This window comes from Coenobita brevimanus, chromosome 76 (genome assembly GCF_032717465.1).
Source record: "Coenobita brevimanus isolate Jiangsu-jjx chromosome 76, ASM3271746v2, whole genome shotgun sequence".
Lineage (NCBI taxonomy): Eukaryota > Metazoa > Arthropoda > Malacostraca > Decapoda > Coenobitidae > Coenobita > Coenobita brevimanus.
The window spans coordinates 5914427-5941841 of NC_137029.1; the positions used below are offsets into that span (position 1 = coordinate 5914427).

The 27415-nt window shown below is 43.1% G+C and overlaps 1 protein-coding gene across 1 annotated transcript in view; it reads right to left on the reverse strand.

Moving 5' to 3' along the window:
- Window positions 1-11800: 11800 nt before the first annotated feature.
- The window catches only part of LOC145408266 (uncharacterized), a 194090-nt gene continuing 178475 nt past the window's right edge, over window positions 11801-27415 (reverse strand). The window contains exons 12-17 of the mRNA XM_080279034.1: window positions 25656-25812; window positions 24644-24766; window positions 23492-23636; window positions 21567-21698; window positions 20471-20523; window positions 11801-11907 (exon numbers count right to left, since the gene is read on the reverse strand). Coding sequence (XP_080135160.1) covers window positions 11801-11907; window positions 20471-20523; window positions 21567-21698; window positions 23492-23636; window positions 24644-24766; window positions 25656-25812 — 717 coding nt within the window. The remainder of the gene's footprint in view (window positions 11908-20470; window positions 20524-21566; window positions 21699-23491; window positions 23637-24643; window positions 24767-25655; window positions 25813-27415) is intronic.

A 27415-nucleotide genomic window follows, 5' to 3' on the forward strand; every position in this document is an offset into this window, starting at 1 on the left:
TGATGATAGTGATGGAAATTTGAAATGCGAAGATATGACTTAATGTTGGTAGTCTGTCATGGGATAGGCGATGAAGTGACGATGTTTGTAGTGCTGTCATGTGATGTTATTACTGATGTGGTTTGGTGTGGCAGACGTCCATCTCTCATATGTCGCCAATGATATAAAAATACTAATGACATCCGTAAGGGGCGATTGAGGCGGTGTGTCAGTGTGGGATGTAGCAGTATGACAGTATGATGTGTGGTGTGTCAGTGTGTGTGATGTGGTAGTGAGTGTGGCGTGGCAGTGTGTGTGGCGTGGCAATGTGTGTGGCATAGCGGTGTGTGTGACGTGGCAGTATGTGTGGCGTGGTAGTGTGTGTGGCGTGATAGTGTGTGTGGCATGGCGGTGTGTGTGGCGTGGCAGTGTGTGTGGTGTGGTAGTGTGTGTGGTGTGTCAGTGTGTGTGGTGTGTCAGTGCGTGTGGCGTGGCAGTGTGTGTGGCGTGGCAATGTGTGTGGCATAGCGGTGTGTGTGACGTGGCAGTATGTGTGGCGTGGTAGTGTGTGTGGCGTGATAGTGTGTGTGGCATGGCGGTGTGTGTGGCGTGTCAGTGTGTGTGGTGTGTCAGTGTGTGTGGTGTGTCAGTGTGTGTGGTGTGGCAGTGTGTGGGGCATGGCAGTGTGTGGGGTGTGGCAATGTGTGTGGTGTGGAATTGTGAGTGGCGTGGCAGTGTGTGTGGTGTGTAAGTGTGTGTGGCTTGGTAGTGTGTGTGTGGCTTGGTAGTGTGTGTGTGGCGTGGTAGTGTGTGTGGCGTGGTAGTGTGTGTGGCGTGGTAGTGTGTGTAGCGTGGTAGTGTGTGTGTGGTGTGGTAGTGTGTGTGTGGTGTGGTAGTGTGTGTATGGTGTGGTGGTGATGTGTGTGTGTGTGTGTGCCGTGGTAGTGTGTGTGTGGCGTGGTAGTGTGTGTGGCGTATCAGTGTGTGTGTGGCGTGTTAGTGTGTGGCGTGGCGTGTCAGTGTGTGTGGGGTGGTAGTGTGTGTGGTGTTTCAGTGTGTGTAGCGTGTCAGTGAGTGTAGCGTGTCAGTGTGTAGCGTGTCAGTGTGCGTGGTGTGGCAGTGTGTGTGGTGTGGCAGTGTGTGTGGTTTCAATGAGTAAGTGAGTGAGTGAGCGAGTGTGTGTGTGTGTGTGTGTGTGTGTGTGTGTGTGTGTGTGTGTGTGTGTGTGTGTGTGTGTGTGTGTGTGTGTGTGTGTGTGTCAGTGTGTGTGTGTCAGTGTGTGTGGTGTGGCAGTGTGTGGCGTGTCAGGCGATTTTATGACAGTATGTTGCTAATGGAGGACAATGATTTTGATAGTGAAATGATGTGACGTGATGTTGGAAGTGCGGTCATGTGTTGTTATTATTGATTTAATGGGAAAGACTGCGAACTGGAGGGGTTGGGACCTTCATTAACCCCTACTTGGCATAAGGGAACGGACTGCCTCACAATGTTTTGTCTAGATTTAATTTTAGTCCTGCAACCTCAAGACGATTTCATTCAACATATGATAGACTTTTGGAATTGGAAGGTTAGATATGGCCTTCCGTTCAGCACAAGATCATTCCAAAGTTGAACAGAATCCCATGAAAATAAGAATAAATAAATCAGTTATCGAAGTGAAGAATAAAGACACGCGCAATGACAAACCCACAAAAAGAACACCGATAATTTAAAAAGAAAAAAATACATATCCAAACCCTGACAATACGAGATGACTTTACATATTTGAATAATAGCGTTTGGATAGTGAACTTTGCTAAGGAAGGTCCGAACAGCCGATATTTACTCGTTATCAATGATTGTTATCTTCTGAAAATTTTTCCACAAAATAAGGGAGTTATTTGGAACTAGAGAAGTTCGATATAACCTTCACTAGGCCCTTCAACATGAGAGGCCTTAAAAAGACTGAATTAACGCGCCTAGAGGGTGAACTCAGTGAGACAGACTTCGAAATGCGGATATTGACCCTCTCAAGGTAGTGTCTTCATTAATATTGTATTCCAGCTAACACCAGACGACTTTATTCGGCTTAGAGTGAGTCGTAGGAGGCTGAGAACATATACATTGTCACCAGTAGCTCTCACATTGTCGGGACAGCTTTAGTATTTTATTCCAGCTGACGCCAAAGGTTAAGAGGATTCGAGACACGATGGTGACTTTGGTGAAAGAAAGTTCAAACACCTGGAAGTTACTTGTTCATATATAAATATTGTCATCATGAACCCTCTCATTTTTGGGACAACTCTAGCATTTTGTTCCAGCTCATGCCAATTAGGGTTAAGAGGATTCGAAGAAAGATGATGAATTCGGGGGAAGAGAATTCGAACTGCTGAAGTTGCTCCTTCATGGAGAGGCCGTCTTCCTTTATCATACCTTCGTCTTTCTAAAAATTGATTTTGCAATCATCAGATGAGCGAACATAAATAGCTAGGTCCCTTTTCCACAAAAGAGAATTCTGAATCGCCCATAGAAACTGACATTATAGGGTAGGTGACCTTTCCACACTATAGAATTCAGATCCACCCATAGACACTGACATAGCTGCGTTGGTCGTTTTCCCATACTATAAAAAGAAACAGGAGTAGTGTGAGAGGGATAGGGATGCTGCGAGAGGGGTTGGGATGGTGTGAGAGGGGTTAGGCTTGTGTGAGAGGAGTAGGGATGCTGAGAGAGGGGTAGAGATGATGTGAGAGAGGTAGGGATGGTATGAGAGAGGTAGGGATGCTGCGAGAGAGGTGGGGATGCTGCGAGAGGGGAAGGGATGCCGCGAGAAGATAGGGAGAGCTACGAGAGGGGTGGGGATGATGTGAGAGGGATAGGGATGCTGCGACAAAGTAGGGAAAGCTGCGAGAGGGGTAGGGATGATGTGAGAGGGGTAAGGATGATGTGAGAGGGGTAAGGATGATGTGAGAGGGGTGGGGATGCTGCGAGAGGGGAGGGAAAGCCGCTAGAGGGGTAGGAATGATGAGAGAGAGGTAGGGACGATGTGAGAGGAGTGAAGATGGTGTAAGATACGTAGGGATGGTGTGAGAGTGGTAGGAATGGTATGAGAGGGGTAGGGATGGTGTGAAAGCAGTAGGGACTGTGTAAAAGGAGCAGAGATGGTGTGAGAGGGTAGGGATGGTGTGAGAGGGTAGGGATGGTGTGAGAGGGGTAGGGATGGTGTGAGAGAGGTAGGGATGGTGTGAGAGGGGTAAGGATGGAGTGAGAGGGATAACGATGGAGTGAGAGGGGTAAGGATGCTGTGAGAGAAGCAGAAATGATGTGAGAGGGGATGGAATGGTGTGAAAGGGCAGGGATGCTGTGAATGGGGCTGGGATGGCATGAGAGAGGTAGAGATGTTGCAAGAGGTGTAGGAATGCTGTGAATGGGGTAGGGATGTGTAAGCGGGGTAGGGATGGTGTGAGAGGGGTAAGATGGTGTGAGAGGGCAGGGATTGTGCGAGAGGGGTAGGAATGGTGCGCGAGGGGTAGGGATGGTGTGAGAGGGGAAGGGATGGTGTGAGAGGAGTAGGGATGGCTTGAGAGAGGTAGGGGTGGCGTGAGAGAGGTAGGGATGCTGCGAGAGGGGTTGGAATGCTGTGAATGGGGTAGGGATGTTTAAGCGGGGTAGGGATGGTGTGAGAGGGGCAGGGATGGTGCGAGAGGGGCAGGGATGGCAGGCATGCAGGCAGCCTGGATGACAGGCAGGCTGGCGGATAGGCAGGCAAGGATGCAGGTGGGCAGGCAGGCATGGAAGCACACCCTCTTCATATAGATGGCGTCTGTGGGCTTAAAGTAAAGTAAAATATCGAAAAAGTTGGCTTCTAATCGGCAGAGATGACAAGCTTTGTTTGACTCGTCAAGCTGGCTGGTAGGCAGACAGGAAAGCATAAACTCTTGCAGATAACGCTTGTGAGGTGTTTGTGAGGACAAATGTGGAGAAAAAAACTTGGTCACTTCCACCTGGTGGAGAGATGACAAGTTTTGTCTGACGTCACCACTCTTAATCTACCTTCCAGACTGCCTGCCCGACCTCGTTTGCAGACCCGTTCTGAATTGCATTTTTGTGCTACGTTCTGAATTTGATTTTCCCAGAATGGTCATCCTTCTACTGTTTTTAACCTAACTGAACCCATCCTAATTTAACCTAACCTGACAATTTAACCTAACCGACTAACAAACTAACCTAAAATGACATTAAGAAAGCAAGCGATCTTACCTGAGTTAGACTTTCCTGGATAGAAAAAAGTTGAAAAATGATATACAAAACGGAAATCAGCTGCCCGCTCGTCTGTTTTCCGGCCTTGCCTGCCTGCCTGTCTTCCTGCTGATCTTGCCTGTTTGCCTGCCTGCTTGCTTCCCTGTCTACCCACTTACCTATCTTCTTTCCTTGCCTACCTGCCTGCCCGCTTGCCTGCCTTCCTCCTTCTCTGCCTGCCTGCCAACAGGCAGCGTGATTAAAAGAACTAAGCTAGAACATCGCAATGACCAGGTTATATCTTTATTATTGTTATTATTATTGTTATTATTATTATTAATTTGCCAGTACCGTACTTTATTCAGAAAAAAATATTAAGCAACAATAAATTATGGAAGTTCTGTCATCATGGTGAAAGGGTTAAGGTGAAATGGAGTAAATCTGGCGGCGGTTGATTCTCTGGACCTTGGCTCCGTGGATGTTAAAAGATAATGGATGCCGTGCGGAGTATTTTAGTTTTGTGTACCATGAAAAACATGAAAGAAAACGAAAGTGGAGCATATGACGTCAGAGAAAATTGCTTTCGGTATTCACGATCTATGGTTATCTGTAAGCAAAGTAACCAACAGTAACAAGAGGCATTACCCTCTTTCCCTCTCCATTGATAATGTCGATAATGAGATAAAAATGACACTTGAGATAGGACTAATTTATGACAGAGTTGGATGAGGCTGAGCTGAATAACTGTTGGATTGGTTGGGGAGGTGAAGCAGGGTGGTACCTGAGTATGGTGGTGTTGGGTGCGGGTGTAGTGGGGTAAGGGTGGGGTTGGTTGGGATGGTATGGAGTAAAAATTTTAAGTGAGGTAGGGCAGACTATGAAGGGGTTGGACTGGGTGGAGAAGGTATATGGTGGGGTTTGTTATATGGGGTAAAACTAACAGGTAAGGTAGGATACTTGGGTAGGGGAGGGTTGCATGTGGTTGAGTGGAGTAATGGCTAGGTTACCTGGAGTGGTATTGGGTAAAACAGACAGGTGAGGCAGGGTACTTGGGAATGATGAGATTGAGAGAGTGAGAGTGGGGTAATGGTGGGACTGGTTGGGGTTGGTTGACAGTTGAGGTAGAATGCCTGAGAATGATGGTGCTGGATGGGGTGGAGCGAGGCAATGGCGGGATTGGTTTGGAGAGATGTAAGGTAAATCTGACAAGTGGGGTTTGGTACCTGTCTATGACGGGGTTGGATTGAGTGTAATGGGAAAATGATGGGATTGGTTGGGGTGGCATGGGGTAAGACTAACAGATGTAGGCTAGAGTATTACTGGGTTGCATGGGGTGCAGTGGGGTAATTGCGGGGTTGACGGGGGTGGTATGTAGTATAAACGACTAATGCGACATAGCAAAAATGACGGGGTTGGATGGCATGGAGTTGAGTGATGAAGGTGTTAGATGAGGTCATATGGAGTAAATACGCTAGGTAAGGGAGGGTACCTAAGTATGAAAAGAATGGCGTGTAGTGCGGTAATTGGGAGTTGGTTTGGCGTGGTATGGGGTACAAATGAAAACTGAAGTAGAGCTGAAGTATGACGGGTTTGGATGGGGTGGACCTGGTTGACTATAGGGTTGGGTGGGATGTTGTTGGCTAAAATAAAGGTGAGGGAGAGAATAAATGGCATCACAAAAACATGAAGTAAATGTTATACTGTGCCGTACATTCTTTTGTGCAGTTCTGCCAAACTCTGTGTGTGTGTGTGTGTGTGTGTGTGTGTGTGTGTGTGTGTGTGTGTGTGTGTGTGTAAGATGTAATGATGGGTGAGAGGTGAATGTGGGTGAGGGGTGTGTATGGTTGAGGGGGATGTGTGAGTGAGTGATGACGGTAGGTGAGTAGCATTGGTTGGTGAGTGTGAGTGGAAGTGAAGATGGATGCGGGATTAGGATGGATGAGAGGTAGGGATGGGTGAGGGTAAGGGTGGGTGAGTGGTGAGGGTGAGTGAGGTGTGGGAGTAGGTGAGGGTAAGGGTGAGTGACCGAGGGAGTGGGTCAGAGTAAGAGTGGGTGAAGGGTGAATGTTGGTGAGGTGTGGGGTAGGATCAAGGTGAGGATGGGTGACTGGCAGGTATGGGGAAGGGAGGAAGGTGGGTGAGCGATGGGATTACTGAGGGTGAAGATGGAGGACTGAAACTGGGTGAGGTGTGAGGGTGAGAATGATGGCATGAGTGTACGTTAAAGTGGGTGAAGTGTGAGGGTAAGGGTGTGGGTGAAGGATGAGGGTGGATGAGGGATTGGGAGTGAACGTGGGTCAGAGGTGAGGATGGAAGGAGGTCGGTGTTGGGCGTTGTAAGGTGAGGGGTGAGGGTGAGTGAGGTATTGTAGTTTGGTGAAGGTGGGGGCTATCGGGTCGGATGATGAGCAGTCAGTGAATCATACCACTCAGCCACCACGGCGGTATATAATGGTACGACCACAGGAAACTACTACCACTACTACTTCTACTACTATTACTACTACTACTACTACTACCATCACCAACAAAAAAAGAAATAAGATGTGCTGATGCCAGTGATATTACATACACGTACTCTTTAGCAGAATCTTGGTCCTCAGTCAATCCATATCTCACTCCTTCACGTAAAAAATGAACGGAGTAAAGAAAAGGAAAAAAGAAAGTAACATAACACATCAGAAATAACAAGATGAAAACAATAATGAATGGAAAAAAGAAAGGAAAGATAGTAGACGAGATAACTAAAAAAGGAGGAAAAAATTACTGAAACAATACAGAATACAAAGAAAAGTAACATACGATGCACCACGAAAAACTGCGAGAAAGTGATGAAACGAATAGAAAAGGAAAGAAATAATAACAAGTGAAATAACAGGAAAGAAGAAGAAAAAATATTGGATGGCATATAAATAAAATAAAATGAGAGATGTTATAAGAAAACAAAAACATGGAAAAGAAAACTGATGGACTAGAGAAATGAAGCAGTAATTAATGATGAGAATGAATTTACTACAGGGCCAGACAAAATAGTAGAGGGAATAAAGCTGAGAGAGAGAGAGAGAGAGAGGGAGGGAGGGGGGAGAGGGGAGAGAAGAATAAACACGACAACACTCCACGAGCACGGAGGTGACACTGACTGCAAAAGATTCATTAGTCTCAATTTATCTCGCAGATGCTCGACTCCTCAAGATCCAGTGACGTCACAGCCAGTCAGTACCCAGAGCTGGTCCTACGCCATGCACGGTAGCCATGCAGTCAGTGTAAGTGAACACACATATGACTAAGTAAAACTCTTGCGTAAATAAAGATCAATTAATGTACTTAACTATTTCTTTAAAAAAACAAGAAAGCTTAATTTAATCACTAATGCTGAACAGTGCTAGCAAAATTCACTCAAACTCGTGCATTAGAAGTGATGGCCAAGGTTAATCAAATTCTTGCAAAAATAAAAGCAAAATTTATGAAACTAGCATAAAGGATGGTTTAATTTTACTCCCGCTTTAAATAAACAAAAATAAAATCCGTTGCAAACATAAGTAATTTACTCAGACTACAGAAAAAGATAATTAAGTTTAACTAGTCTCGTGCCAAACAACAACAGCTAAGTTTAATAAGCCTCTACGTTGGGTAAATGGAAGCTAATATGTCCCTTCAGTGCAATGATTTAATCCTTGTGCTCTCCAGACGATTTTACTCAACTCTGGGTTCGGGAACGTGTCAAATAAGTGAAAAGAAAAGACAGCAAAAGAAAATAATGAATGTGTGTAGAAATCCAGTCGTATCATTTTTCTGGGTACCATTGATATTTTTTCTCGATATTTTAGCATCTTCACTACGAGCAATTTCAGTGTATGTTATTTTTACTATCTCCTGATTATTTTATTTATCATTATTGGTGAAGTAATGAAGCAAAATGAAATGGTAAGTGAGATATTCTTGGTAAGGTTAACATAAGTATCTATCTATCTATCTATCTATCTATCTGTCTAGTATTTTCTTCGGTAAACAGATTGATTCATACATTCAAATCTTGGGCCTTCCATATTCAGTTCCTCAGTAACAAATATCCTGTAGTTAATATGTTTTAAAAGTTGGCATTTTTATCCCCCAACTTTGGCTCTCTTTATGTAAGTGGTTGGCGCAAGAGTAGGCCCCTGTAGTTTAGATCACGTAAGAGCAGAAGACAGACCTACAGCCTGATAGTACTTTCCGTGATATAAAAACCTCAAGTCACCTCTATAGGATCAGAATCGCCAAGTGTAAGTTATGGCTGCCACCCAGTTCCAGTACCCTTACCAGTAGATATGGAGCACCGATAGTCAGCTACTTACAATAATATTCATCTCTATTATATGTCTACATTTTTCACCGCTGTATTTCTGGTCCTATCTTTTACCCCTTTATCTCCCCTCCTTTCCCCTTCTCTTACTTTAGAATATCTTGTTTAAGTTAGAAGCGTTGTGGTGCTCAGGTGGATGTGCTGGAAAGTGTTAAAAGTACCCGACACGATTTGGCCACGTGGAGAACTGAGAATGAGAGACTGACTAGAGGAATTTATGTGAGGGAAAAGGGGAAGGGGGGTATCGAGGATGAGGTGGAGGGATGGAGTGGAGAGACATTTAGGTGACAATGGTGGTAACTGAAGGAAGCACATCCTGATGGCGGAGGAAAAAGTGACAAGGAGGTGACTTGCTCGTGGCCATCCCTTTCAGGTGTATGATGTCTTGTTATAAGAAAAATAGATAGAAGGACAAATAGATAGATAGATAGATTGACAGACAAACATACAAACTGAGAGAGAAAAGCAGAGCAGCGACTATTTCAAGTATAATTACGAACTTTGTCAAATATTCAGAAAAGAGAGTAAGAAGGAAGTAGCAGGGAGGAGGATATAATGAGGGAGTAAAAGTTTCCTCGTAACTCTGCCTTGGGTGAGATTGTCTTCCTACGCCACATCGCTGGAGGGTCCCTGGGTGAGATGACGCAACCACTACTACCACCACCACAACACTCACCAGCAACACCACCGCCACACTAGCACCAGCAACACCACCGCCACACTACCACCACCAACATCACCGCCACACTACCACCACCAACACCACCGCCACACTACCACCACCAACACCACCGCCACACTACCACCACCAACACCACCGCCACACTACCACCAACAACACCACCGCCACACTACCACCACCAACACCACCGGCACATTACCATACTACACTACCACGGCCAACACTACCACACCACACCGCCACCACTACCACACTTGTACAGCACCAACATCACCACCGTCACCTCCACTACACGCACGCCACAACCACCACCACCACTACTACCACAGGGGCACCACATCAGCTCACCAGCTTCATCACACTACATCGTCACTACCGCCACTACCACCGGCACACCACACCAAGCCACACCACTTCATCTTATCATACCACCACCACAACCACACTGGCACCACATCATCATTGCCACCACCAACACACCAAACCACATCAATAACACAACACACAACCACCACCACCACCATCAACATCACCAAACCACACCACACCACCACCACACCCGCACCACACCACCACATTCACACGACACAGCTCTGAACACGGCCTAAACTTGTGCATTAAAGTTCCCCCTGCGTACCGCGTCGCTCTTCCCGCCTCTTCCATTTACTACTCTTCTTTCTTGTTTCTAGCGCCTTAGGTACTGTTGGGAAAAAAGTTCGTCTGATACGTCACTTCTTCTCACTTTCTTTTGCTGGTTACTCCTTGTAAGCTGAGAGGGGATTGATGAGTGTCTCTGCCTATTATTTCATCTCGTCTATTCGCTTTCCTCTGCTGGCTTCTGTTCCGAAGCTGAAAAAAACATGGTATATTTCTCTGTCCATAAATGATGCACTTTACTGCAATATGTCAGGGAGGAAAGTGGTTGACACGCCCTAAGTGTGAAGTAGACGCAGTAGAATTGTACGCAAACTTTTTTCTCTGTCTGAAATGGGTCCTTTTTCGTCTTATGAGGGAAACAAACTTCTACCCACATAATAATTGTGACAAATGGCTTTCGCGAAATGCTCATGGTTTATCAGTGTCATTTCTCCATTTTTGTCAAGCTGTTAGGTTATATTTTTGACAGGGATTTTTTCTTATGTTCCCAGTGGCTAAAACTGCATTAATACTGAAAAACCAGATACATCGAGGAGCATATCTGGTTACAAAAACTACACCCGTCAGAGGTGTTAGGAACATTCCTTCCGAGTGTGTGGTAGAAATATACCTGAAAAAGTTACCGACAGTGTTTCCCTGCTTTTCCATTCTTCTGGGCATATTCTGACAATATTACACTGTCAGAGGAAATCTGGTGAAATAGTCCACAAAGTTCTTAGTCCCCAGTGAGGCAATAATTAATGATGAATGAGGTATACTGCTTTTGGAAGACACCTTTGAATCGTAAATGGTGTACTGTAAGGGTTTGCACTAACGCACAGGTTGAACTGTCAGTTCAGCCGCAGAGTCTTGCACAGCTTGGATGTGTGCCGCAGTCTTGGTAAGGATGCTTCCTCAGTTTTAGGGCCGTATGCTGAGTGGTATAGGAGGCTACGTCAAAACTCTTCCTTAGCGATTTATTTTGCATACTACACCTTTAACATTCTGTTGTATATTATTTATGTCGCTTTATGTAGACACAGTACGAATCAGTAACATACAAGAGGATACTGAGGTGTAATGAGCAGAATAAATCGCTGAGGTACAGATGAAACGGTCTCTCATACTCCCTGGAATACTTGGCTTTAAGGTCGTATGCTAAAGCCTAAAATAAAGTGAAATGCAAACTCCTTTTTGAAGGTCATTTGTGGAACGCCTATAGTTATTAGATAAGATTAGCCTGCATCCCAACTACAGAATGCAGTCAGCATCCAAATGCGTTCCGCCATTGTCAGCTACCCCAGCATCAGCTTTAAAAATTGGGGCGTCTGGATCCCACTTTGTGACTTCAGGTTTAAGCCTTAGTTGACTGAGTAGGCGGGATGTCGTCTCTGCTCTCTGATGATGAGTTCAGCCTCTATGTGTTGTATGCAGAGGCTTCGTGTATAAGAAAGAAAAATAAATTCAACTGTAGGAGGTAGTGGATGCAATGGGTGCTCGTGCTCATTGCCACGACTGTTCCCGCAAAATGATACTTATGATATCAAGCATCCACAAACTCGAATCGGAATGTTTGGTTCGTTTGCAAAGTTGGAATGGCGGGGAAAGGTGTGTGTGTGGGTGTGTGGGTGTAGGCAACCTATTAAACCAGGTTATACTGCACAGAATAAAATCACACGACTGCCTCTGTCACTTTATGAAAACCAGGATGAAGAGACAGGTTCACAAGAAATATAAATATAAATCTTCAAATTTATCTCCTGAATCCACAAACTGGGATAAAAAATTAGGCGTGCAACAAATAAGTAAACATCTATCTATCTATTTATACATCTCCTCTACATACATCTCCTGCATGTAAAAATCTGGATAAGGATACAATCGATCAACAAATATAGTTTATTAATATATATCTGTTCCATATAAACCTATTGGGTAGTACTAAGGTAGAGGCCGTGGTGTGGGCGACCTCGGACTGAGCAGTGAGGCTTTCAGCAACATTGCCGCCTCGTCACACTCAGGTCGGCATCGGACATAAGAGCCATAATCTAAGTGGCATAGGGGTCAGGGAAGGCTAAATCTAACACCTCCAGCTTGTAAAGTCTCTCAGAAAACTAAATGACGTCTGATGGTAGCAATAATAGAAAATAAAATACGTCACTGGAGGAATTATTGAAGCCATAAAGAAGGTACACTACAGGGTGAGCCAAAATAAACGGTACCAAATTTTGTGGCTCAGAAACAAACTCGGTATCGCTTTTTTGTGTCACCCTGTAGGAAGAAATATTATGAAGCCTCCTATGCCATCGAGAATAAGGCTCAAAGGGATAATGAACACAACCATCTCTCTTGAACATGTTTCCTGAATCCAGTTTTTCGAACACCGCTGCGAATACAAATAGAATACAAAATATAACAGAAAGAGCTGCGTGTTTGATTGACTTGGATTTTTTTCAGGAATTAATTTTGGACTGTTAACCTCTTTTATTCGATGATGGACTCCTTATGCCATTCTTTGTTGCCTCCAGACGATTTTACTCAGCTCAGAAGAGGCTTACAGAACAAGAGGGTGTTAGATAAAGCTCTTTACTACAAACGATTTCCCCTAAGATGAGTAAAATCGTCTGGCGGAGGTAAGAATAAGCCAACGTCATCTGACTCATGAGGTTAATTATACTGACTCTGAGACTAGTAGGTTTAGAAATTATAATGTGGTTGGCCTATTTTGCTGTGTGATCCGTCGTCGTAAGGTTGTGTGTTTGTGTATATTCATGGGACAAATTCACTAAGGTACTTATGATCAATTCTCCATCGTAACTATGTGTTTTTGCAAAGAGGACAAGGAGTGTAGAATCTTGTCATGTTTTGATGCTTCTGGAAAAAAATACAGCTGAAAATTGTATTATTATTTTTTTCTTTTCCTTTTTTTTTTTTTGAAAGACAAGGAAAGAATAATGTGAGTACTTCCTAATCCTTTTGTTTTTCTTGCAATAACAAAATAAAGTTGCGACAGGGAATCCATCGTAAGTCTGTTTGTGGATTTCTCCTTTGGTCATTTCTATTCGTCCACTTTAACTTGGCGAAAAAATTTTTAATATTCCAGCTTTTTTTCCGTGGTTCAGTGGTAGAAAAAAACAACACTACCTCTACCCTGCACCATTTGCATTACATTCCTGCCCAGAGCGCAGGCGTGCCCAGCCAATGGCAGACAACAAATATCTATCCACCTCCCTTCCATAAATCAAGTAAATATACCATATTAATTATATTTGGTTATTAGGTATTAATGTCCACTTTTTAGCGAGTATTACATAATGATTCGCATCTATTAACTGCTTTCATGGTGGGTGAAAGAAAAACCATGAAGAAATACACTAGCAACGAAACGAATCGAAGGTTAAAATGCCCTTGGACGAAATCTTCTTGAATGTTCGGTCCTGCCTTTCGGCAGAAAAGGCTGGGCACCCCTGTTCTAGTGTTATCTCTTGGTACAGCCCTGCGTTCATGACGAAGGCAAGGCTTTATTAAGCCAAGTTACAGAGGACAGAGTATAGTGGTAAGGAATCATGTGTCCGACCAGGCTATGTACATCACACGACCCTGAGACCACATCTAACATGCATCACATCCACACCATTGCACACACTTTGCTATAATTCGTCCACCTTAACTTGACTGAGAATTTCGTCCTTTTCTGGAGCTTTTTCCTCGCTGCTCCATGATAGAACACGAGAGACAATATTGCTGCTCCACATCATTTCCATATCACCTTTTTTTTTTTCTCTTGTAACTAGCATCATACTCTGGTGTTAATCTCTTGTTGCAAATTACCATTCAAGATGAACAGGGTCACATTAGGCCAAGTTAGGGAGGACAAAGTATAGAACTCATCCTCTTTAATCCAATGACGTATTCTGTTTCAGTCTTGTTACTTCCGGACAATGTGATTCAGTTTAAGTGATTTTTCAAATATGGGAGTCCGATATAGTTTTCACTGACTATAAAATGTTTCCTGTAAGAGTAAAACCGTCTGGGGGTAGCATGAATAAACCAAGAGAATACCTCACATGATTCAAGGTCTTAAAACACACAGCACACATCTTTCATCGCTGGTGTCAAAATATCTTTAGTGTACATTACGTTTCGTTCCTATGCACTCATAACCACATTCTTCAGTGTTCACAGTATTCCCTTATATTAAGCATGGGGACTTTTGTTGACGATGGCACTTATTCACAGAAGTCGTGTAGTCGCTCCTGACCCGCGGGGAACACGTCATTGTAACAACTGATGTGAAACAGCACAGAAAGAAATGGCATTTCTCTGTTAACAGTGTAAGTAGGGTTTTGGGCTTGACAGGAACAGTGCAAGTAGGGCTTTGAGCTAGTCAGGACCCAAGAGTGAGGAAAAACCGGTATTTGAGGGTAAGGGTATGGCCAGATTAATGACACGGCTTTTGCGGATGACTGTACCTCTTAAACATGTCAGGTATTTGTCCAGCACCATTAATAACACTTCAAAGGCGGAAAGTGCTTTGGCAGCATTATACTTCTCTCTTATTGCCCATTATCTCAGTGGCAAATAAGACTCTACATCTTTTCCATAGCACTTTTTCGTGGCTAGCACCGTATTGTTTTTAATCTCCTGTTATAGCTCGGTATACAAGATGGAGAGATGACAAGTGTAGGTCTCTTTAAAGTGGACAGAGTATAGCAACACGTCTTCAGCACCAACAAAAAGTCCTCCTTATACCAACTTCTGAAGGAACAACACTCTTCTAGCACCATAGTCAATGGTCACAGTCAGATACATAAAAAAGAATATTTTTTTCTTTATCCAATTTGAAACCTCAATGACCAGCTTATTGCAAAGTTGAACACTATCATATCTAGCATATTTTCACCCTTTTAGCAGGAGGACGTCTTATTTGGTTTATTTTCGCTATATTAAATTTATGAAAGGCCTCTTATGCTGAAGAGGTTCATGAGGAATACATACACATGTTACTCCTCCAGTTCGAAAAGTCTTTCCCATGCTAAGGAAACTGAATGAAAGTAGTAGGATCAGATGTTAGCCTTCCAGTTAGAAAACAAAAACTCTTCCATGCCAAACTAAGCTTTGTAAAGGGAGAACAGAATGATAAAAACGTGCCTGATATAAAGGTTTTACTACCCACAACATTCAGCATCCACCACAACTCTCACTTACTCTGCTTGCCTCTGTATAGTTTGTCACATATATCTCCTTCAGCGTGGTAACGTTTTATTATTTGATTCTTATTACCATAAGACAGTTTCACTCAGCTTAAGATAGAGTTCCCGAAAAGAAGGGGGTTGGTTATCCACTATTAACCTCAACGAGAGTTTTCTCCTGTACTTTACACTTGGGGTCAAAAGTCGCGTCGGGCAGTGAGCGGTATAGAACATGCAGCCAGTGAAAAGAAAATTATGTTGGAAGGTCAGTGGTAGCGGAGGTTACTTATCTCCGTTAGCACTGACTCCTGTGACTCAAGATTGGATCGCCACGTGATACAACTTTTCACCCTGGCTGCAACTCCATCTGACACAATTATTGATTCCAACTGTACTCAATCATCTGTTCAGCAGCCACAGTAAAATAAGAGACGTCCTTGGGTTGAAAAAGTTAAACCTGGGAGAGCACCAGTACTCTTTTCGACATTCATGCATCAGAGTTTTAAATAGAAACTGGCAGCCCCCTTCATTCATCTTATCACCATCAGCAAACATAAGAATACGTAAAGGCTGACGTGTGTACCAACTGCCAGACCACTGCTACACACTGACGCTGTCCCAGGTTCAAATGTGGCACACCTCACACTTGGGCCATAGTTTCTGTCTACTCTCTAAACCTGTCCCCACGAAGAGTGAAGTCGCAGTCACGGATTCACACTGAACGAAGACCTATTGCCCAGACCCCTAACACCTTTACCTTGCCACTTTATTTCTACATACAATACGTTAATATTCTCTTCTATGGTATTTATGTAATTTGCTGGTATTAAAAATATAAAGATCATAAAAACATGATGCTGAGGTTTAATATTTAAGTTGATTCCCTAAGAGGTGATTGAAAAAACTCCTTCACTGACGAAAGTACAGGCCCCGGTGTTATGGAGACAAGCTGAAGCTTCTCTGGATCATAGGAGGAACTGTTACACGCACAAACCAGAAAAACCTCATCAGTGGGAAACCTTGGCTATGACTTCCATCCAGCCAGGGATTAGGTCAGAGGTGAGGAGAACGGTGGCTCAGGTACGTGCTATTGCCTCCAAATGCTTCGTTCCCCCTCTCAGCAGCTCATAACATGGCATCGGTATTCGTAATTTTTTTTTTTTTTTTTATGTGACCGACTCTGGGCATAGGCTTCACAGCCTGCTATCAAGGCCCAGTAGTCCTCCTACGTACCACACACCTCTACATGTCACCACTTCGACGCTAACACCCACCGTCCATACTGAATACATGCTAGGGCTGTCTCATACAGGACTGATGTATTGGTATTAGCGGGGGTATTTTTACGACGTCGGCGGGCCTTCTGGTAGATCAGTAAAGTCTGATTTTATGAAATTCAAATCCTTAAGTAACTATCTACCTACCGAAACACATTACAGTGACTACATGTAACTTTACCCAGACTAATATCATGTCATGCGTTCCTGAATGGTAGAAGGGATGGGATTTTTGGGTGCAATAGTACATGACTACCCAGCACCACCATGCCACCCTGCCTAGTGATGTGTGGCCTGTGTTCACAAATATCCTGTTGTGTATGTAGCATATTACTTATCATTCATTTTATCCCTTTACTTCGATGACGTATTTGAATTAATTTATGTTGCCTGTCTTCAGATACTTATATTTAAATTAAGGAGGATCTCTCTTATTAATATAGTTAATGTAGGATATCTGTAACCCCTCCTGTTCGAAAGGTCTTTCCAAAGACATAAACTCGTTTGGTTGTAGGACAGGAAAAAAATATAAAGTACATCACCGGACTGAAGGGATTTCAGAATATCGTGTATTATTTCATCTTATACTTTTTTATATAATAACAAGTGCTCGTGAGCCCTTCGGGCCCTCTCGCACTTGCTCCTGCAGAGGGCTCTAGCGCCGCGTGCTCGCCTTCTCGTGCTTCGCAGTCGTTTTCTCGTGCTTCTCACTCGTTTCCTCGCGCTTTGCGCGAGCGTTGCGATCATTTCAGGTAATCCGACTCACGTTTATGTGCTGTTCTAGTCTAACGTTGTCACTATCGGCCGTCAGGGCGACATCGAAGGGCCCATGGTGGTCCATTTTGGCGCTGTTCTAGTCTGACGTTGTCACTTGAATTTTTTGCAGCTAACGAATTGATCGTGTTATTTGCTGCTTCGGGAATGGAACCCAGGTTGTTCGCACGCAAGTCCGATATATTAACCACTCGGCCATGGGAACCGACTGGGTGCCGGGAGCGGCTCTTTTTGGTCAAAATGTGATCGTTCATTAAACATAGTAAAAGTTTTTCAATCCTGACGGGACTAAGTTTTTTCAAATCAGCGAAGTTTTTGCGATTTTTGTACCAATTTTGGTGCGATTTGAATGTGTAGTTTCGGCTGCCCAGAATACACACACACAGACACACACACGGCTAGTGCTATAGTATATTAAATATGTCTTCCTGCCTTTTTGGGCAGGTTAACGCATTATCAAAATTAGGTGTAGTGTAGGTAAACCCCCAATATCTGACAGGCATTTGTCACACACGGTAATAAGAGTAAGGTGAATCTGGCTTCCCTCCTTTTCAGTTGAATGCGCTCTGTAACGTGGCATGCAGGTTAACTACAGTACATCCAATGTTCACAAGTGTCGTATCATCGACTGTCAGAAAGTGAGGGTTTGCATACTGTACTACTGTAGATACTATATCCGCCGCCATGCAACTTGTCTTTTAAGCTCCGTCCCTCCTCACCCACCGACAGGACAGTGGGTCTGGAGGTGCGGGGACATATCAAGAAGGGGACGGGGCTTAAGAGATAAGTTTCCTGTTGATAGGTGTAATTTCGATCCACCTTATGATAACAGCGAGACCGTGAGCAGTGACTTTCGACACCCACCCAGTGGTGCGATCTTCGTAACCCAACAAACAATACAGTATACTGTAAGAGTTTTAAAACTGGTCGACCAAAACGTGGAGAGACATTATTGTACACCTTTGTCCTCTCATTTGCAATAGCTCAGTAGTAAGTTTTTGCTCAGCATTTGTGTGTCATGCTATTTAGTGCTTTAATTGTGTCATTTAGGAATAGAGTGAGATCCACTTCACACTGAGGTCGGGTTCGAATTTACAACCGTATTGTAGGTGGGATAGGAGGCTTTGCGGCACCTCTTCCTTAGCGATTAATTCTGTATATTAAACCTAAACATCCTTTTGTAAGTCATGAATGCAAACTACATCGATGATCATAAAATATAAACAACACACAGTACAAGAAAAAGCTAAGGTCGAATATACAAAATAAACAGCTACGGAAGTAGTGTTCGTAAAACTTCCATGCGGCTCAGAACACGACCCATATTTAGACACTAACTCATGTTGGCCAGAGTAAAAGTTGAAAGACAAACATTCTGCTTCTCACCGTCACCTACATTTTGTCTGGCAATGAAACACGGTGGCCCATGGAAAGGGAGTGTTCTTGTAACTTATCCCGACGTACTTGTATACATGACAGAATAGTTTGCGTCAGACTCCTTCCTAATTGCAACGAAGCCCTACCAATCTTGCCTTGGCCCCGAACGCTCCATTTCTGGATCGGAAACTTGGTGGCACAGAGGACGTTAACGCAGAACTTCGATGCGATTAATTTAGCGTACTACACCTTAATATCTTCTTGTATGTTCCTTGTATCGTTAACATCGACATAATTTGCATGAATAACATACAGAGGATATTCAGGTGCAACGTGTAGAAAAAACTGCCAAGGAAAATGCGTTGCAAGATACCCATGGCCACTTAGGACACTAATACCTGTTCCACTGCTCACTGATTATGGACTTACACGACAAGTTCGTTACAAAAATCTTTATAAATGTGTTAGTACGGGTGGACAAATTGTTTAACAAATGCGTATGTAAAAATTGAAAAAAAAAAAAAAAATGAAGAGTTCTTTGGTTATGCTAAATCAGCGTATTTGCACTCGTGGTAAAGTCACATCTCTGATTTTAGACGTATTATTTTGATCATGGTTAATTTTTGACTGAATTTTCACTTGTGACTGACCGATATATTTTTCAAGTTAAAATTAATGCAGTAAAGAGCAACATTATTTTGCTTTTTATCCCTTCTGACGTTAACATATCCAAGAATTTTCAGTCATGTAGAGTTGCTGACATAAATACTGATCCACTCCAAAACGATAAGACAGTGAATGATGACTCTTAAATCCAATTGACGTATCTTCGGAGTCCATTAAACTTTTCAGAATAGTACGTTAGAGTTTTATAAATGTTCGACTCAAAGCTGGAACAATATTTTTGTCCTCAGCTAAACATTTATGCGTCATTAATAATTCTGGGCACTGCAGTCTCTCTCTGTTTTATACTTTCGTCTCACAGATAATTTGTGCTGTAACTGGAAAAGTTGTGGCGATATACAGAGCTCCCCGTGAAAAGTGTGGTAAATATCAGGTTATTATTATTCTTGAGTTACTTTTGAGTTTTAAGTGCAGTATCAACAATGGCTCAGTTCTCAGCCATTATGGAGCTACAATTATTGATAATGAACTTAAGAGATGTCAAGAACAGCTGCAATTCAGTAAACACTAAAAATTGGTCCATATAAGTAGGGTCGTAGTTTCGCTGCCTTAAGAGAGCATGTAACACCTCGTTCACTGAGATTTATTGGCACATTTCATTAAAAAGTCTCCAGTGATGTAAAAATCATAAATAGTGTACAAGAAAATAACAGTCCCTTCATAACGAGGATCTGATTCAATTTAGTGGTGGTTGGAACTCTCGGCCTGAAGGGGTTAAAATGTTAAAGGCAAAATATACTGCTAAGGAACAGAATCTACGAAGTCTCCTGTGCCAGTGTGGATACCAACCATTGCACTGATCACCCTCAATAGCTCAGGAATACCCTACTGAAGTTTTGCCTACGATTCACGGGCCATCTCAATCGCATTCTGTGTATATTCTGTGCGCCTGCTGTGCTGTGCAGGTGTGTGAGGGCGAGGGACGGAAGCCAGGGACCCAGCACCATTGATGAGTTTATGGATGGATGGGGTGGGGGGTGAGAGGGTTGAGTGAGGGACTGAGGATGGGAAGGGAAAAATTTTAAGAGGAAGGCGGAAATGGAAGCGAGGAATGGAGAGGAGAGAAAAAAAGGGAGACACCGATGAAGAAAGGAAAGAGGAAATAATTGCGGAGAAGGAAAATATGAAGAATGGGGGACAAAGGATGATAATGAGATCATGAAGGATGGGAAAGGCCACTAGGGGAGGGGTCACTGGGGAGGAGGTCACTGGGGAAGGGGGTCACTGGGGGAGGGGTCACTATGGGAGGGGTTACTGGAGGAGGGGTAAGTGAAGCAGCACCATCATCACAAACAGACTTAACACACTTATCTCCAAGTGTCTCTTGCCTCCACTACTCTGTTGTACAAGGAACGTTCTCCTGGAAGAAAAAGCAAAAGGAATTAGTACAGTTTAACCCCTTGAATACGATGAAGACTTTTTGTAACTTAATCTTCCCAGTAGCTGACAATTCAATGCTAGTGATGAAAAACTAAATGAATGTTATGTTTATTCACTGCAGTTATAAAAACCCCTCTACCTCTAGGTTAAATCGCCTGCTCTGTCTTGAGCAACCACTGTGTACTAGTTTCATTATACACGTATTATATTACTGTTGTCTACATTTATTTACTGATGATGATATAATAATAATAATAATAATAATGATAATAATAATAATAATAATAATAATAATAATAATAATAATAATAATAATAATGATGATGATAATAATTACAGTGTCAAATTTTCCTGATGATAAATTAAAATTCATCATCATCATCATCATCATCATCATTTTCCCACCTATGAATGGGGGGAAGTCAGGTCCAGATAGCAAAAGAGAGAAAACAGGATAGAGGGGGATCCAATTAACAAACTAATTAACAACATGCTTAGTGAAATGTGCCAACAACTTCTAATTAATTACGACAAAATTAGCCAACACTGACTTCATGAAGGCTGGGGGGCCTGTACTAAAGTCTTAAATCGCAAAAAATGGAAGACAAGCCGCTGATTTTCCGAGGTCATGTAGTCCATTTGATCAGGTAACATTTTATTTATTTTTATCATTCAAACGATATCTGTCTAATTCTATGTATTTATTTATCTTTCTATCTATTTATCGAACTGGAGGGGTTAAATATAGTCTCACTTAACCCTTTCACTACACCAGTTTCCCCTTGATATGAATAAAGTTGCCTGGAAGTGTCAAAAATATTATTAAAAGTGTGTCATCCTACTACAAGGGTTAAGGAAAGGCTGTGCTTCTTAGGTATGATCAGCCCTGCAACCCATATGACAGAACGCAGTTAGCAGCAACGTCAGAGGGCCAAACACGCTCCATCAACACGCATATCAGAAATAAACGTAAAAAAATGGGGGTTTGCATTCCACTTCGCAATTTCAGGTTTTTTGTGTTACCTGGTGGGGTGGATGTTGACGGTGCGTGATGACTCTGGCTTGGGTGATACTGAGGTGGGCGGTGCTGGCCGAGGCCAGTGGGTGTTCCAGGTGATGAGCCAGTCTCGTCGCTCGTTGCCCCACACCTCCAGCCTGCCAAAGAGGTCACACGTCAGAACTAACACCTCTCTGCTTACGCCTAGCTTTGACTGACAAGGAAAGCAACACCCCTACCCCCAAAGAAAAAGTGGGGTTTCCGACAAGGCTGAAGGAAGGATAGCGACATAAGAAGAACTTGGTTTTATAATTTAGGCTAAATCCAGGCCCCTTTATTCAGCTGAAGGAATATCTTGCAGTCCGTAGTTCAATCAAAATAATTATCTACCCTTTGACTTCCATACTGCTATCTCGAAACTGAAGAAGACAAAGGACAGAGTTGACAGGGATGGAGGCAAGTGTTGCAGATATATGGGGTGGAAGGTGACTGAGAGTACAGTCGATTTTTATTTCTTAAACACACACACTCGTGTGTGTGTGTGTGTGTGTGTGTGTGTGTGTGTGTCTCTCTCTCTCTCTCTCTCTCTCTCTCTCTCTCTCTCTCTCTTTCGGTGCAAGCGTGTGGAGGCGGTGCGACACCCACCACAAGGTTTGTACCGTACTATTATTGGGTCCGGGTGAGAGGCAGTAAATGTGAAGCCATAAGGAAGGAATTTCGTAATTAACTGCTTCAGAGGACGCCATTTTATTTAAGTTTTGCTGCGTCCACACCATTTACTTAGCTTAGGAGAAATCCCTAGTAGTGACTGGGATTGTGAAGGCTATAGCTAACCCCTTCAGTGACAAAAATCTCTCCAAAGATGAAAGAAATCGTGTGGATATAGCGCAAGAATGAAAGTTAAAATTCGTCGTCGATTTTTATTAATTTTTAGATGGCTTTCTGTTCCTTCCATGCTTTGTGATGTTATATATATATATATATATATATATATATATATATATATATATATATATATATGGGGATGAAAATGTTATGATAAGAGCAGATGTTGTCATAATAAAGCTGGAAGATTAAAAATGGAGAAGAATTGATGCGTCAGGATCAAAATGGTGTCCGATGTTACGAAGTTGTGAAAGAGATGGCGTGAAAAAGCCGAAGACGCTGCTGAGACCTAAGGAATGAACAATAATGAGTGCAAAAAAATTTTAGAGCAAAAATGACAGAAAACCCGGATAAGTGGAGTTGTATCGACGAAATGGCTAAAAAAATTTCAGTGAAAAAAAAAAAAAAAAAAAAAAAGTGACCATGATGAACATAAACACAAACGAGTAATGAGTCAGCTTAATGTTGTAGGTTAAATATATGGAAAATAATTGACCGAAGTGGTACTACAGATATCAGAGCTCGTAGTACGCGATAAACTTCATGGTAGAGCAATATCCCAAGTGGTGAGGGATTTGTGGAATAACTGTTTGCAGGGAGGCAGATGGTGGAGAAAACTAGTCTGCAAGCTATTTATGGCACCTATGGGGTCTGGATGTAGATAAAAAGGTAGCGTAAAAGGATCAGCATGCGAGACAGAGACAGTGAAGTGGGAGGTTGTATGTGAGATGGGAGGGTAAGTAAGACAATCACACTGCAACATATAGGCGTAGTTGAGATGATATTAACGTATGTGAATGAAGCAGCGAGGTAATGTGTGGGCAGGTTGAAGTGGATGGTGGGGTGGATGACGTACGATCTATTTCGCACTGTCTATAAAGCAGATATAGGAGTATGTTGCAGGTTTTAGAAAGCTTTGGGTGTAAGAAAGGAGAATGGTTGCGTATTAAGTTATAAATGTATAGAAGAATAGTGAATAATTGAAGAAAAATTTTTATCCAGGCTATAGGTGTATTTATCATTTGTAGTTTTAGAGAGAACAGCAAGGTAGAGATATTGTGCGTACGTGATGGAAGCAGCAAGGTGATGTGTGGGTACGTTAAGTAGGATGGTGGGGTGGCCAGCACAGGCACCACCTCGTAGAGTCTCACCAACACCACCAGCACCACGACTCGTTGACTCCACCGACACATTCCACGTCTTGCACGAACCTAGAAATGAAGTACGAAGATTAGAGTAGGCGTTATCTATCTGTCTGGCTGGGTAAGCTATCTTTTTATCTGATTGAATATCTGTTGTCCGTGAACTTCTACAGATTAATCCATAAGACTCCTTCTTTGTCTGACTTTCTACACATTTACTCATATTACTCATTCTTTGGCTTACTTCTCTGCTGTCTATCTGTCTTTCTGTTTGTCTTACGATGCAGTCAAAAGAATATGTTTTGTTTTTGACGTGAAAAATTATACAGCAGTAATTCTCTAACTACTGTAGCTTGTAAACAAATGTCTCGAAATGGATGGGCATTGTTAATTCTGTTCAACTTCCTTTGGACGAGACAATTTGTGCAGACTTTTCAGCTTTGGTCCTTCTGTCAGAACAAGAATAATTATGGTGACAAGTCAGGTCGTTGCCTACACAATCATCGCTGTTACTTTGGTCACAAAAGTGGCTGTGAAGATTGTAATGTGAGCACTGTAATTACAAGTTGCAATGTTACAGATGCAGTTATATAATCTTGATAACTCATGGGTACACGGGCAGTACATTATTAATTTACAGGGAGAGTGACACACAACACACTGATATAAAAAATATAAATATAAGAACTCACATAGCAAATTACAAGTTAAGTTTGTCAGAACCACGCTAGCTATCAAGTACAGTAAGTCCTAGTTATGTGTCGTCCTTCTGGCATTATTTTGCCACTAAATTCACTGTATATTGAAAAAAAAATGAATGCTAAAGTTCCGTTTTACACATAAAGCTGGTCTGGCAGTTTCTCTCAATACAGTGTAAAGTTTCAGTTATACTGATGAAGCTATGATATTCTAGAACACAACACGGACTTAAAAAAAAGGACCTATTGTACACATGCAACACTTACAGCTATTCCCTCTCCACTGATTAAAGACATATAGGGGCAGTTCATCAACAAGGCTGTAAATGACGTGTAAATACAGATGCATAAATTTCAGCAAGCGTTGTGTGGACTGACCTTGGCGAGGCGGGGTGAGGGTGAGAGCGAGGGCTGCGGCAGGTGGGAAGTTGATAGCCCAGGTGCAGGTGGCGTAAAGGTGCTCAGAGCTGCTTGCTGTGTGATTCCGCGGCCCCACCTCACCTAAGCATATAAGGATAGTATGAGGATGGATGTAGACACTTAACACCTAGCCTGTACACTTATGCGGACAGTATGAGCATGGATACGTAATATTACATCTCTTATCTGCACACACACAATGACAGGATGAAGGTTGTACATAAACAACTACAAACCCTAAGTGCGCGCGCGCACATCCACCCACCCACCCACACACACACACACACACACACACACACACACACACACTAGGTGGTGTGGTAGTTAGTGTGGTTGGCGGCTGGTGTCGTTGGCACCTGACCCGAGTGACTGGTATGATACGGTAGGTTGTGTTAAACGTGATATGGTAAGTGTGCTGTGGTATGTAGGTTTGGTAGGCTAGGAGGTATAGTGGATGGGTTAGCTGGTAAGTATAGTAGGTGGTGTGGTAGGTATGGTAAATGGTGTAGTAGTTGGTGTGGTAGGTGGTGTGGTATAGTAAGTATGGTATGTGTCTGACGTACGAAACTGATGTGGTAGGTGGTGAAGTAGGTGTAGTGGATGGTGTGATAGGTGGAGTGTGTGCTGACCTGCGAGGCTGGTGTGGTAGGTGTGGTGGGTGGTGTGGTAGGTGGTGTGAGCTGCTAGGTTGGTGTGGTAGGTGTGGTGGGTGGTGCGTGCTAAACTGCTAGGCTGGTATGGTAGGTGTGGCGGGTGGTGTGGTAGGTGGTGTGTGCTAACCCGCTAGGCTGGTGTGAGGTTTGGTAGGTGGTGTGGCAGGTGGTGTGTGCTAACCTGCTAGGCTGGTGTGGTGGGTGGTGTGGCAGATGGTGTGGTGGGTGGTGTTTGCTAACCTGCTAGGCTGGTGTGGTTGGTGTAGTGGGTGTTGTGGTAGGTGTGGTGGGTGGTGTAGTAGGTGGTGTGTGCTAACCTGCTAGGCTGGTGTGGTAGGTGGGGCCGCAGAAGGTCGGTTGGGTGAATGTGTAGTGGAGGGTGAAGTTGACGCCGGGGGTGGTCCAGGTGAAGTGTGCCACGTGGTAGATTACGTCCACTCCACCACCACCCTCCACCAACACACGCCATGGCTCCTGGTGAAGGTAGGTGCATGGATAAACGGACATATGGGTAGATAAACAGATAGATGGATAGACATATTATTGCACACACACACACACACACACACACACACACACACACACACACACACACATCCGTACAGCACTATCATCATATCACATAAAGGACTGAGCATTATCAGTATTCACACTAGTCCTGCACCATGATTATCCATGCCTCCACGATACTATTGACTTCCGTCTTTCAGTTTAATCTTCATAATCCACGTCCTGCGGTTAAGTGTAATAAATAATATCAATGCCACATTATAACTTCAGTAAGACGACATTAAAGAAAGTAATGTTAACTGAAGGGGATCTATTCAACTGAGAAGGAACTCACTAATTTGGTTAGATTTTAGCCTAAATTAACCCCTTCAGTACCATGGTGCTCACTAAGAGGAAGGAATTCGTCTAGTAGTATTAGGAATGAACTAAACTAGACTTGCCTGGTGCTGAAGGGTTAAACTTCCGTCACATGGCACCTTCGATCCGCATGCTACCAACACATAAAGGCATCAATCATTATTACATGCATATGCTGGAGCGCCACGTCCATGAGTATGTGCCCACCTGCGTAATAACATCGTGCTGCCTCCTCTCTGCAGACCTTTTATACGGTGTAGAAATAACTAACATGATATTGAAATTTGTTAAACAGATTTCACTGATTTTTCATATGACTCATCGACGTCATGTATACAGGAGTAATCACCTCCACTAATACCATCACTCCAGTTCCGAATGAGACAACACTAGCATGTATTTATCATGGACGCTGGGTATTACTGCCGATGTGGTGACATGTACAGGTGAGTGACACGTAGGAGGACTGCTAAATCTCGTGGAAGGGGCAGTTAAAATCTATCCCAGAGTCGGACATATAATAAATAAGTTACCAGTGTAAACAGAGTTAGGTCAAAGATACAGTGCTTCATGCTAAGGTTACGTCTGTTAATATCTATATATCTTTAGTTTTTTGAGATCCACGGATTTAGCACGACGTCCACAAATCGTCAGAAATGAGATGTGCCACCCACTCCCAGTCCCACGACCCAAACCTAACCGTGAAACAATGACTGTGACCTAGCACTATTCAAATCCTTTTCTCCTGGTGAGCCTTCTATTTTTGTCACATATGGAAGGTGCGTCGGAGCTCTATCTTGTCTGCGGCGAGGTGACAGAGTGATGCTTCCATACACTTCTCGGTGTCAGTTTGAATCTTTATTATCCCTTTGACTACCCGGTGTCCCTTCCTTTACAAACTGGAGGAGACAGGGACAGTCCTCTTTAACCCCTTCACGAGGAGGGGGTTAACTAGATTGAATATAATAGTCTGTCAGCATAAGAATGAACTGCTGAAATGCATCATCGCCCTGAAAGGGTTGAATTATTATTATTAGTATTATTATTATTATCATTATTATTATTATTATTATTATTATTATTATTAGTAGTAGTAGTAGTAGTAGTAGTAGTAGTAGTAGTAGTAGTAGTAGTAGCAGAAGTAGCAGTAGATGTTCTGACTGCAGGCTTAAGTTGCCCTTCTTCTGCAGTCCACCATCGTCATTCTGGG